This window comes from Oreochromis niloticus, linkage group LG6, assembly GCF_001858045.2.
Source record: "Oreochromis niloticus isolate F11D_XX linkage group LG6, O_niloticus_UMD_NMBU, whole genome shotgun sequence".
Taxonomy (NCBI): Eukaryota; Metazoa; Chordata; class Actinopteri; order Cichliformes; family Cichlidae; genus Oreochromis; species Oreochromis niloticus.
Window position 1 is genome coordinate 13617180 of NC_031971.2, and position 13435 is coordinate 13630614.

Sequence of the window (13435 nt, forward strand, 5' to 3'; positions counted from 1 at the left end):
CCACTTTTCGTTGCCTCAAAGAAGCAGTAGACACTGGCAACATCCGGTTCCGTCCAGCGCCATTTTGATGAAACAGCGAGGAGACGATCGTCTGGGATCAGCGACATGGATTTAATGGATTTACACTGAAGAATCATCCGGATTCAAAACTTCATTTTCTGTGGTGGGACATAACGGTGGAGTGAAGAGGAACCTTTTCGTCCTGGCTGCAGACGGTGGATTTTTGCCCCAAAGTTCAGCTGTGACACCATTGTCAGCAATAGCAGCGTTAGCCATTAGCTTTTGTTAGGCCTGCTTTCATGTTGTGTTAGCTAATCTCGAGGTGTCGCATGTTAGCCTTGACATTAGCTTAACATTTACACGGAACATTTCGATATAAAATTAACCTTTTCGGAGGGGTCTAAACAGTAGTGTGACTCCTGTGGACTGGCCGTGGAGCATTTCACGCAATTTTGTGGACTTTTTGTGGAGCTCGGTGGTGTTTTGTTTCGATAAATTACAAACTGTACCGATAAGGCAAAACACTACCGCGAGGACTGAGGAAGCCCCAGGCCCGCTGCTAGCTGCAGTGCGGCGGACCGGGTTTTCCATCAAGGACAATTCACGACGGACTTAACCTCATTTACCCATGTAACATATTTACACTGTGCTGCATGGACTCTCTTGGATTTGGTGGCACCTTGTTGTATTTTCTTGGACTTTAAAGAACTGAAGAGGCACACGGCGCCGCTCCATGGCGCTTTGGCCTCACTACTCGATTATTTTTCATTTCCAGTAATAATGACTGTGTCGTCATCTGCGAGCTCAACCTTTCCCCCATATTAGTCCTTTCTTTGTCCAGTGTTTCAGCCAATATACAGAAGGTTTACCAATTAAAGTCACCAGATTTAGCCTCCTGTGTTCAGTGTTGACGCTTTCATTTTGTTATATCAGGCCTGTGGTTTTTTTCTTTGTTCTTAACTTGATAAGTGCTTAGACTTGTTTAAAAAAAAAAAAAAAAAGGAGGAAAAAAATCAAAACAAAAAAAATGTCGTGTGTTCACTATAAGTTTTCTTCCAAACTGGACTATAATACAGTCACTTTCGATGGGCTGCATATCACTCTCAGCGAGCTTAAAAGGCAGATTATGGCCCGGGAACGGCTCAAGGCCACAGACTGCGACCTGCAGATCACCAATGCGCAGACTCGAGAAGGTACGCCATGAGCTGACTCTTTATATTGTGGGAGAGAAGCATAATCAGATATTTTGGGAAGAGGCAGCGCATGATCTCTACGTGTGAGGCTTTTGCTGGGAAAACACAAATAGGGCTAGAATATGTACAAATCCATTGGAATTTAATAATTTATTTAAAACAATTTGACATTCTAGGATTTACTTGATCTGTCCCAAGCAGTTTCATGTACAGTCCTAAATGAACATAATGGACCTCCAATCTAATATTTGAGAATGAGCTTTTAGATGTGCATTATTAAAAAGGCTTTATCTTTATTTAGTGTTTATTTTTACTATCACAGCTATTCAGCCGTAGTTGAAGCCCTGTAAATGAGCTGTAAATAATGGGAATTTTCTGTATTTCATAAATATTTTGTATACTTACTGGATTTCTGTTCTGTGTGGTGTTTCACAGAATACACAGACGATGAAGCCCACATCCCAAAACACTCATCTGTGATCGTCCGCCGCACCCCGATTGGTGGAGTAAAACCTGCTGGCAGGACGTTCATTGTGTATGTATACATAAAATCTACCGTTGCAGCCTGAGTCATGATTACAGTATAGTCACCAGTGGGTTTTAAATGATAGAGAAATCTCTAGGTTATGTTTGTTCCTTTTGTGTCAGTAGCTCACTACTTTTTTCCGTTTTCCGCAGAGATCGTTCTGACACAGCTGTGGTGGGACCTTCTAGACCCGTATGTAATACAAAACCCAAAAACAACACACTCTCCTTCCTCACCCCTCTGTCTCTCTCTCGCCCCCTTCTTTCTGGCTTTAGTCACCTTTCTCAAGAACATCCTGTCAACAATGATCGAGTTGTATCTTCTGTTCACTGTGTGTTGGCTACATTTGTGTTGAGCTCTCGACCTCTATGTGTTATTTGATGTCTTTTTTTGAGGAGGGTTTCCTGGAGACACTAAGGTTAAAGTAGTTTGTTGTTTCTCTCTAAAAACCCGGGTTGTCTGCCTTTTTTATTTTGAAATGAACAAATTAAAAGTACACTGTGTGAATGAGATGAGGCCGCTAAGAGAAACAACAGACTAGCTACCATGTTCATGTAATGCTCTGAACTGAAACTGTTGATAATTAACATGGCAAGCAATTTAAACTGTTAATGACTGTATTTCATACTGAAATGGTTATGTAGCCTGATTTATGCCAGGCAAATGTTTTGAAGGGGTCTGTAAAAGGAAGTATGGTATTTTTGTATTCATAATTGTCATTTATTTTCTGTGAAAATATTTTCTGTGGTTTATAAACCCAAAGAAGTAAAGTGTGATTAATTTATATTAACTTATCTTACATAATGAGTGGAATAGATTTGCCACTGACTCTTATTTTATGAGCTTAACCTGCTAAACGTACACATCTCAGATATTTTGTTAAGTCAAAACTTCTGTCATTTATTTTGTCTTGTACAATTTCATCATGAAGATGTTCTGTTCTGCACTGAATATGGACTGCACATAACCCTTAAACTCTGAAGGCTCGCATTTACATTGCTGTGCTGAGATACACTGAATCTAGCCAGATTCCTCAGTGCCTCTTGTGCAAGGAAACCAGTTCAAAGTGTGTTTTTGTTTTTTTGTTTTTGTTTGCTTTTTACAAAACTGTGGTTTTTGGGGGGGATCATTACGAAGCTAGACCACAAAGTGCTAAGACACAGTATTAGTAAATATCCTTCCATGGTTGCTGCAGTGCAAAGTATGCTGGTGTAGTGTGTCCTGTAAGCTGTAAGCTGCAGACCCTGTCAATAAAGTTGTTGAGTGGTTCAGTGTCAGAACCGCTTGCACCAGATCCCTGTGTGTTCCCTCCACAGCTTTCTGCAATACCCAGTGTTTCCTCTGAGCCTGCTTATCATGATGGATATCCCACCCTGCTGGCTTTTTTTGTTTACTAACATTTAGTCTTTATTACTTACAAAAAAAGAAGAGAGAGATCAATTTTTTTTTATGTGGGTGTAAAATGTGACACTTTGTCCACTCTTGACAGAACCATCCCTCCTCCGCTTTCTGTCTTGACGTTGGTGGTGTTGTAGGGCTGTTAAAGGGAACAGGTTAAGAGAATAAGTGACAGCAGTGGTTACTTCATTTTCTTTCCACCAGGCACTTTTTCCTCACCCTCCCCCTAAAAAGAAAGATCTCTACACTTGTGTCTTATCAGCTCTACATACTTGACAGCTTCCTGTGTCTGCATTTTTTTTTTTTTTTTTTTTTTTTTAAATAGGTTGGTTCTGCTCCTTGCTAGCTCATTAGTTTACAGAAAGCATTCTTGAACTTTTTGATGAGTTTTGAACATTCGTGACAACTTCGTTTGACAAGCTGGTGCAAAAACTTAAATCGCTGTGCCCTAGTGAGGGGAAACTGCATACTTAAATTAAATGTCAAGTATTCCTTTGAGAAAATTGCCCTCTGCTACCCACTGCAGAGGAAGCTTTGGGATATAGGATTTAGAGGGATGTCTTGGTAGTATTTGCTGATAAGCCCCAAATACTTAAGGAGGCGTGATGTGTTTAAGCAGAAGCTCTTGGACATTACCATAGTTAAAGGCTCGGAAGACTTGCATATGCTAAAGAACAGCAAAAGTAGATGTTTTTATAATTTTCGGACTTGTCATGAGTTCTTAAACATGCGACTAAAACGCACAATCTCATTTTTTGTTGGCACTGTAATACTTTTGTTGCTTTGCAAAGGCAGTAGATAATACATTCAGAATGGAGTTTGCATCACATCGCTCTGTTTTTGGGTATTTGGGTATTTTACTCTCTTCCCCCAAAGATCTCATCCATGTAAAAAGCTCTGAAAAGACACAAGCTTAGAAGAGGCTTTCACAGTATTAGTTTGTGTTTTTTCTTCTAGATTTGCTGAATTCTTAGAGGAGTCGGAGTTAAAACGGCATGCACCACTTGTAATCCACGTGTTGATTTTCTATTTCTTTTGTTAATTGCTACTCTTGTATTACCTTCCATTATGTCAGGCACTTTGAACGCTAAACAGAGGTGCTAATTTTGTTTGAAGAAACAAACGGAGGCTCTAAGGGACTGGTCACAGATGTGGTGGGGAACTGTCGGGGCTCTTGTCTTCCAGTGTGTCTAAAATCTATTATGTTAATACCTTTTAATATATGTACTCTGATTCTCCTGCAGACGGACTCTTCTCCTTCGTTGTCGTTCGCCCAACTTGCAAAGGTACTGTTTCTGTCTATGCTTGCTGTAACGCCAAAAAAGCTAAAAAGATGGGGGGGGGTTTCTTGAGGGGTTGACATTGTTCTCTGATTCTTATTTCTTTTCTAAATCAATGTTTTAGACTGCCAACCTGGTTGACGCAAATGCATCCGAGGAGGACAAGATTAAAGCCATGATAACTCAGTCGAATCATGAATATGATCCAATACAGTTAGTATACACTCAAGCATCTGATTAAAGTCACATTGAAGCATGTAATGTGTATTTCAATTCATTGTCTAGCTGAGCGTGTGTTTAACTCTGTAACTTGTGTCTCCAGTTACTCCAAGAAGGCAGTCGGACCTCCACCTGCTCACTACACCTGCTTTCGTTGTGGAAAGGCCGGTCACTACATTCGGCAGTGCCCCATGCTAATGGTAAGTAACAGTATTGTTTGGTCTTTGTCCGTGTTGCTATATTTTACAACATTGTTGTGCAACTTCTAAAAAAGTAACAGTCATGTTTTGGTTAATGTTAATTTTTGTTGTTGTTTTGGGTTTTCTTTTTTTGCCTTTTTACATTTTGAGGTTCAGGATAAAAGCGTGGACGGTCCCAAGCCAGTACGAATTAGTAAGGGAATACCACAGAGCTTTATGGTGAAAGCAGAGCCAGGTGCCAAGGGAGCCATGTTAACCAGCACAGGAGAATACGCCATACCTGCTATAGATGCGTACGTGTCAATCACTGACATACACCTATGCCGTTTCATATACACTTTATAGCACATAAAGTTTTGATGTCTTAGTTGGTAATTATCCATATTGCTCGTGCATTTGTTTTGTTAACAGGGAAGCATACGCACTGGGAAAGAAGGAGCGCCCTCCATTTGTTCCACAAGAACAATCGTCATCTGAGGATGACAACGATCCAATCCCTGACGAGCTCCTGTGTCCGATCTGCAATGACCTGATGACAGATGCCGTAGTCATACCTTGCTGTGGAAACAGCTACTGCGATGACTGTGAGTTCTCAAAATGTAGACGATAAAAAAAGAAGTTTTAAGGGGGTGTGTGTGTGTGTGTGAGAGAGCTTTTGTCTAAATAAGATCCATCTGTTTTCAGGTATTAGGACTGCCCTGTTGGACTCAGAGGAGCACATCTGCTACACGTGCAAACAGTCAGATGTGTCACCTGATAATCTCATTGCCAACAAGTTTCTTCGACAGGTAGTGCTTTCAAACGTTTGCAGTCTGATGTGGTATTAGCTTAATTTGACTGTTTTGTAAGTGCTGGATTATGTGTTTGCCTTTTTATGTAGGCTGTAAACAACTTTAAGAATGAGACAGGATACACCAAACACGGGCGCAAGCAGGCCCAACACACAGCTCCACCTCCACCGCGGCCACAGCTGGTCAGGCCTCTGCACTCAAGACAGCAGGACCCGCTGCTTGCCAATGTCACTCAACCACCTCCTACAAGTGTACCAACCACCACGGCCCCTCAAACACAGGCCCCACCTACTGCACCTGCTCCTTCTGTTTCTTCTCCTGCACCACCTGCTGCGTCTACTCCACCCCCTGCTTCTCCTTCCCCTGCTGCTGCTTCTATTGTCGAGGAAAAAGAAGCTTCGCCAGTCCCTGCACCGGCTGTTGATCGCCGTTCTCCTATGCACTCGACCAACTCCACCAACCAGGGTGAACCACCCCCACCAGGGTAAGTTCACGCTGAGATATTCCATGAAAATTTCAGTTCAAAGTAGCCTTGCTTACCAGACACTGTCTCCATTTGTGTTTCAGGGAAACTCGTCCGGAGCCTAAAGGGACAACTGATTCATCAGGACCCTCAGAAAGTGGCTCACAGGTGGGTCCTTCCTGAATAGTGACTTGTTGGTGAGGTTATGTTAGTTAGAGCACCAAAACATAGGTTTTTCATGATGTTAACCTTTTCTTTTTCTCTCTCTCTCTTTCTCTCTCTCTTTTTTTTTTTTTTTTTTAAACCACAATTTCTCCCACAGAGCTACAGTTTACCAGTGATTGGCCAACTGCCACCTATAAGACCATCTCATCAGTCAGGTCAGAAGATCAATTTATTCATTTAAGCAGCTCTAATGAGCTTAAAGGGAAGACATTTGGCAACTAACAGCCTGCCTGCTCTCTGCTCTTTTAGGTCACCATTCCCGGACAAACCACTCTCACAGAGTAGGAGCAGTAGCACCACCAGCAGCAGCAGCAGCAGGAGGAGGTGGCAGACACTGGTAAAGCTTGCTTATGTACTATGAACTGTGAAGTGTTTGTGATGTAACATCAGTTCTGTAAAGTCTTTTGTGTACATCTTTACAGGTACAGAAGTAGAGGAGAGCACCCCTCCAGTCGCCTGCAGACAGCTCCACCTCCTGCACCTACTCCTCAGGTGTACCCATCTCCAGCCCTGTATCCACCTCCACCACAGGCGTACCCTCCTCCATACAGTGCTGGTCCTGGCCTTATTCCTCCTCCTGCTATGAGTTACCAGCCCCAGGCTGTTTATCCCCCTGGACCAACAGTTCTCAACCCCCCCTGGGTTCCCCCTGGTACCCAGCCCCCTCTAGTCCCTCTTCCACCCACCCTCCCACAGCCACCCCTCTGTAAGGAAGACTTCTACAGGCCAAGGCATCACAGACAGGACAAGTGAGTGGGTTCTTTTTGTTCTAGGGTTCTAACGACAGACTGTGGTGGCACATGTGAAAACCACATAGAACCAGGCACAACTCGCGGTTGCAGTTGTGAACAGTTATTTTATTTTGGAGTTTCTCCATTAGAGACGACTTCAAATGTTTCTGTATGTTTATTTTTGTTTACACAGGGTTACCTCCAAACTGGATGAGTTTACTAAAGACTTCCACAAAGAGCTTATGAAATATCGAAATGCACCAAAGAGAAGAAGGCGATCTTATTCCAGGTATTTATTACATAACAAAACTTGTTTGTGTACAAAGCTTTTAAAGGCCTTGTTGCATTTTTGCATAATGTTTCTTTCAACCCTTAATTCACTCTGTTCATTCCTTATTTTTCTTCCCAACTCTTTCTTCTTCCAGGTCCCGGTCATACAGTCGATCTCCATTTAGCCGCTCTCCTTACTCACGCTCTCGGTCCAGATCGAGATCTAGATCCAGATCCAGATCCAGGTCTTACTCTTATTCACCGAGCCGCTCCCGCTCCCGTTCACGATCCCATGGCCGGTCCTATCCCCGCTCGCCTTATTCTAGACGTAACGGACGCAGTTATGGACGCTCACGGTCAAGGTCCCGATCTCGTTCGAGGTCTTATGGGTACCGTCGCTCTGGCTCACCGCGATCTCCTCCCTCCTACCGGGGAGGAGGCTGGGAGGGGCCAGAAGGGCCTTACAGGTCTAGGTCACGATCTCGCTCCCCTGGGGCATACCGGAGCCGCAGCCCTGGCGGACGAAAGCTACCTCCACGCGAGCTACCACCATATGAACTGAAGGGTCCGAGTCCCGCAGGTCCCGAGCGCTTTGAAAGGGAAAGACGCCAGTGGGAAAAGGAGTATGTAGACTGGTACAACAAATACTACAAAGAATACGATAGCCAACACCCTTCACTGCATCACAGAGGTCATGGCAGCAGAGACAGAGAGAGGGACAGATTGTCCCCTTTATCCAGAGATTACTCACCCCAGGGGAGAGGGAGAAGAGGGAGAGAGGAGAGAGCTGGTCCACCTCACCATCCCCCATCCTCTTCCTCGTCAGGGACCAAGTCCAGCACTAAAGTCCTGAAAACAAAGAAGATAAAAAAGAAGAAAGCTGGAGAAGAACCAGAGGCGTCGCAGCAGCCGGTGGACAGAGGAGATGCCACTCCCGTCAGAGACGAACCCATGGACGATGTACCGTCACACACAAAAACACCTCCCATCTCTTCAAGGCCTGCAGTTAATGCTGCATCCTCTAAAGCCCCACCCTCGAAGAGCACTGCTTCATCTGTTAAATCTTCAACCAAGTCGGCATCAAAGACTCCGTCTGAAAAAACGAAGAAAGACAAAGTTCAGAAAGTAAAGCCCAAAGTAAAGACGGAGGCGGTAAAGGTGAAGCCGGACAAAGTGAAGAAAAAGACCGGAGAAGGAGTTTTGGCAAAAAAGAAAGACCCCTCATCATCTTCCTCTTCCTCCTCAGCTGCTAAACCTTTAAAGAGTGTTAAAGCCAAACCAGAAGACACCCACAACTCGACTACCTCTAAAAAAGAAAAGGGTAAGAGCTCCGTTGTGAGGCCTTCACTTGTGAAGACCCCTCCACTGTCCTCCCATAACCAACCTCTGCCTCATCCCCCGCTTCATGACGGCCCCCGATCCAGCCATGACATGCGGGGAAGAAAAAATCTTCCACAGGGCAGTGGTCTCCTTCCTCACCCCCATCAACATGGACTCCCACTCCTCCCCCGACCTTCGTCCCCAGTGGACAGCCGGAGGAGGATGGGAGAGGAGGGTCGCTCTTTACTTGGACCTCCTCCGGGAAAGCTGAGGAGACTAGATGGCCTAGGAGGTGGAGGGGATGTCATGTCCCACTCGCATTTGCCTCATCAGCCCCCACTCCACAGACTCCCACCTTCCTCTGACAGGCCTGGTATCCTTCCACATCCAGGGAGCCGTGAGCTTGGCCGGTGTGAAACCGATCGAGCAGCCATCAGACCTCTAATGGACCTTCAGGTAGGTCCTCAGAAACTTTGTTAAACTTATTTTTCTTACTGATTTCCCCTAATTTAACTCTATTTGAACATTTTGTTTTTGCATCTGCAGGTTAAGCCAGTAAGAATAATCAAGTTGAACAGAGAAATGGGGAGAAGAGGCAGCACTGAGGCAGCAGCCTTGGACGAAACTTCGTCTGGTCACGAAAAGAATGCCTCCATCTCGGAGCGATCAGCTGGCACAAGCATTTCCGAAGCAGACCGGCACAGTAGTGCAGCAGAAGGAGCTAGAAGAAAAGAGCGCTCTGCATCTGCGGAGAGGGGAGTCTCCAGAGAGAGACCTGGCAGTGGCGGAGAGGGGCAGCACATCTCAGACAGAGAGCAGGACAGAAGCTCTGGAGTGGACAGAGAGCGAGAGAGGTCTGGTTCGGACAGAGAGCGAGAGAGGTCTGGTTCGGACAGAGAGCGAGAGAGGTCTGGTTTAGACAGAGACAGAGGTCAGGGGTCTGACAGAGACCGAGACAAGGACAGAGTTTCGGGGTCGGGCTCGCAAAAGGTTGCAGTCACAGCGGAGAGAGACACGGAGGGTGAGAGGGCGTCGAAGGCAGAACGAAAAAACTCAGGCGGCGCGAGCGGGGGAGGAAGATCTGTCAGTCTGGATAAAATGACGATCGGAGAGAAGTCTGCCATCACGAGGAGACAGACAGATCATCAGGAGAAACCAAGAGCATCCTCTAAGGAGAAGGGCGAGGGCTCAGAAAGAGCCGCTAAACCTGACAGGTCACTACATTTGCTTTTCTGCTTCTCCTTATCCGTGACTGAAAGACGGGATGATACAGTTGTTCTGTCTGTAAACACAGTTGTTAATAGTTGTAATTATATTCTCTAATTACCCAGGAGTGCGTCCAAGGACAGAACAGAGAGGAGCGTTCCCTCTGGAGAGAAACCAGCTGCTGCTCGCAGAGAAGGTAATTTGAAGCACGAGTCGAGTGTATGGCAGGAAATGATAACTTTGATTTTGTGTCTTGCTATCTAATTACACATTCATTGAACCTTTTCTCTTTCCTCCCACCTCCGTGGAAGCGGTCAAAGATGGTCAGGAGGCTGCTGTGAAGAGCAAACCCAGGATCAGCCGAAAGGCTCTGACAGGCCACATTACAAGCTCCACTAAGTGAGTGCCTTTTCTTTTTTCTCCTTATACAGCTTTTAATTTTCACTTCAAAATGGTATGTAGTTTATTTACTTTATATTCCACTCTGGATTTTATGCGTCTGATATTTGGATCTTGCTTTAAGCAGTGTTTCCGTTAGGATGGCACGAGAATTTAAATTGTTTCTAGCTGTTTCTGTCAGCGCTTCATTAGCAAAAGAAGATGAGTTTGAAAAACGTAATCAGTCTAAAGCTGTTTATTTGGGATGGCTAGGAAAACTCATTATTTTTAGTGTTGCCAAAGCAAAATAATGAGTTCAGTGGCACAGTGAATTAAATGACTTGTGTACTTGTGTAATTTTTGTTCTTTGTAAAAATACATTAGACACAAAGTATCTTAGGATTTGTGCCTAATTATTGATAGTTTTTCAATATTTTTTTTTAAATTTTGTGGACATAAAAATAAATTGGTTAAGGTGAAGCAACTATAAACGTTGTTGCAGCTCAAGTTTGATAGAAAAGTGTTTCCCAAAGAAAATGGTACTATTGTCTAAACTGGTGTCGTATCTGCTCGTGTTGAAATGTTCAAGCTTTTCTAAAAACCTGTTTTTCCTCACAAAAGGTCGTCTCATGAAACAAAGCAGGACTCTGAGAAAGACCAGAAGAGCTTGCCTTCAAAACCTGCAGAACAGCCTCCACCGAGCCCCGTAAAAACCCGTGCACGCAGCCCAAGCTTGAGCCCGGTGCTCAGCCCGGCCAGGGAGGAACCGCTCATTCAGCCTCCTCCCCGCTCCAAGTGGGAGAGGGAAGATGACGAAGAAGGCCAGGAAAATGAGCTTAGTGTAACCAAGGAGCCCTCCCCGGTGCTGCAGAGGCCTCGAGGCAGAGAGCTGCAGCAGGAAGCACCTAAGCCTATTAGGACTGAAACCCGGGATGCTACAAGAGAAGAGAGGAAAGGAGCAGTGAAGGAGGAGAAGAAGGGAAGAGCCACAAGGGAAGAGGGTAAAGGTGGTAGGACGGGCCAGACAAACTTGGAAAAATCAACCAAAATAAAAATCGTGAGGGAAGAGGGGAGAGGAGTGAGAGACGAAGGAAGAGCTGCTGCAAGAGAAGAGGAGCGGCGAGGTGGAGGAAGAGAGGAAGGGCGAGTAGCTCCAGGGAAGGAGGAGAGAGCAGCAGAAGTCAGAGGTGGAGGAGGGCGAGAGGAAAGTCGCGCCCCAGAGCCCAGGAGACAGCGTTTGTGTTCAGACCTCGGCCGTGAGACGGACGAGGCAGCTTTCGTCCCCGACTACAGCGAAGGCGAAGGTTCGGAGCCGGAGAGAGGGCGAAGCGGCAGCGCCAGTGCGTCCCTCAGCCAGCGCTCCCACAGCCCCACCCCAAGTAACCACAGCGGCTCAGCCACCACCACGACGGACAAGAAGAAGAAGAAACACAAGAAACTTAAAAGGCACAAAAAGCACAAGAAACACAGCAGCCAGGACAAAGAGGCAGAACACAAAAAGCACAAGCACAAGAAAAAGAAACGCAAAAAGAACAAAGACAAAGATGGGGAGGATGATGAAGAGGGCAGAGAGAAAGGCTCTGCATTAACGGAGGCGTAACTCAAAGCTGCAAGGAGATTAGGACTTAAAAATAACTGCTAACGCTGGCATCCTGCTACAAGGAAACTGATAAATGTCAGCTGTTCTGATGCTTCCTGTCGCTGCAGCTCTCCAAACACACATGGTACCTTTGTTCCTGTATTGCAGAAAAACTGCTGCTGAGGTCTCTTCAATATTCAATGTGAACGTCTTTGCAGACTCTGGGCTGTGGAACAACTGGGCAGCGACGCTGTGCTGTTGTGGTCAAACTAGAGCTGCAGGACTCGGTGACAAGAACTGCTATGCTATGAATAACACAAACTGCTCAGGGATGTGATTTCTTTTTGGCAGAGGAGGAACTGCAGATTCTGCCTCTGATTCATTTGTAAATATAGATTAACTCTTGCTTTATGTAATAAATTCTCCTCAGTTTGTTTTGCTCACATCCCTGTGTGCTGTTCAGGACTTAAATGTGAAACTCTTCACTGCTTTGAGGGCTGTCTTTCTGAAGAACGCTGCCAGCACATTTTAGCTCATTAACCATGAAATCGTATACGCTATTATCATTTTTTTTTTTTTTCCTTTTGCAACTGTTGGTTCAATTCATGCCAGTATATTTTTTTTCTTCTTTTTTTGTGATGAATAACTTATAACAAAGGCAACGAAAAATTTCTGAACAGGCATACCAAGTAAGGTTAACGTTATACCGGTTGATTTTTCTTATTGAACGTGACATAAAATTTGATCGCTACGTGGTAAATTATGAAACTCTGGAAATTTGTGATTAATGGGCTAAAATGAGAAATGACTAATGTGGTCCTTGAAGTTGAAGCAGACTTTTATGCATTCGTGTTACACTGGATTGTATAAGATGTTTATAAAACTGACAGATCAGTCAGCATGTTTCTGTTCCAAAGGTTTAGTAGCTAGCACATTGTCAGTGAGCGAATGTGTGTGCGCTGTTGCGAAAGTGAAATGTGATGGAAGTTGAACAAATTAGAGGACAAGACTTCTTCTTACAAATGATTTTTTTTTATTAAAATGTTTTGACCTCATTAAAATGCCCAAGTTGTGTTTTGGTTTGTTTCTTGGCGTTTGAAATCTCAGTTGCTTTATGCGCTTCTAATGACTGTAGAAAACATGGACGACCTGACGGCTCCAGAAAAATGAAGCCAAAGCGTCTCTATCGCTACGTGCTGTCTGGCTGCAGTATAGTTTCATTAATACTGCCCTCTCCATGTTAGTTGATGGGACTAACTTCCTATAAAGGAAGTGCTCCTCAGATAACTTTGCCCAAGAATGCTTTCTGTCAATATTCGTAGTTCTTATAGCTTATTTGGGTTGAAAGAGTCATGTTTTTAATTGGGTAGCAATGTCATGATTGACAGCTGAGTAGGCCCACTCGCAGTGAGAGAAGGCACCAACTCCAAAATTGTGATTGTTTGAAACCTGTTCAGTAAACTGTACTGACCATCACCAGGGCCCTGATGGATAGTTGCAGTTTTTCCGTTTCACAAAGTTAAGACTGTTTCCTAAACTAATGGATGGTATCATTAGGCAGCAAAGATGTTACATAAAATCTGTCTACAAAGCACTAAATGTTAGCTAGCAGCTCTTTAATATTTCTATTAAATAACACAAGTTTGTTTTTTAATT

At 44.5% G+C, this 13435-nt stretch overlaps 1 protein-coding gene across 2 annotated transcripts; it reads left to right on the plus strand.

Moving 5' to 3' along the window:
- On the plus strand, positions 1 to 12853 carry LOC100703750 (E3 ubiquitin-protein ligase RBBP6). 2 transcript variants are annotated; one of them, XM_005460746.4, is made up of 20 exons: positions 1 to 1193; positions 1629 to 1728; positions 1872 to 1911; positions 4362 to 4403; positions 4522 to 4610; positions 4720 to 4816; positions 4967 to 5109; positions 5228 to 5400; positions 5501 to 5604; positions 5697 to 6091; positions 6175 to 6238; positions 6393 to 6450; positions 6545 to 6632; positions 6718 to 7044; positions 7220 to 7315; positions 7452 to 9072; positions 9163 to 9830; positions 9948 to 10018; positions 10134 to 10221; positions 10822 to 12853. In XM_005460746.4, exons 1-20 carry the CDS (start codon positions 1028 to 1030, stop codon positions 11798 to 11800), a joined length of 5409 nt encoding a protein of 1802 aa, XP_005460803.2. In that variant the 5' UTR covers positions 1 to 1027; the 3' UTR covers positions 11801 to 12853. The 2 variants fall into 2 exon arrangements, with proteins under 2 accessions (XP_005460803.2, XP_013120019.1); XM_013264565.3 differs by having other exon boundaries at positions 4973 to 5109.
- The last annotated feature ends 582 nt before the right edge of the window (positions 12854 to 13435 follow it).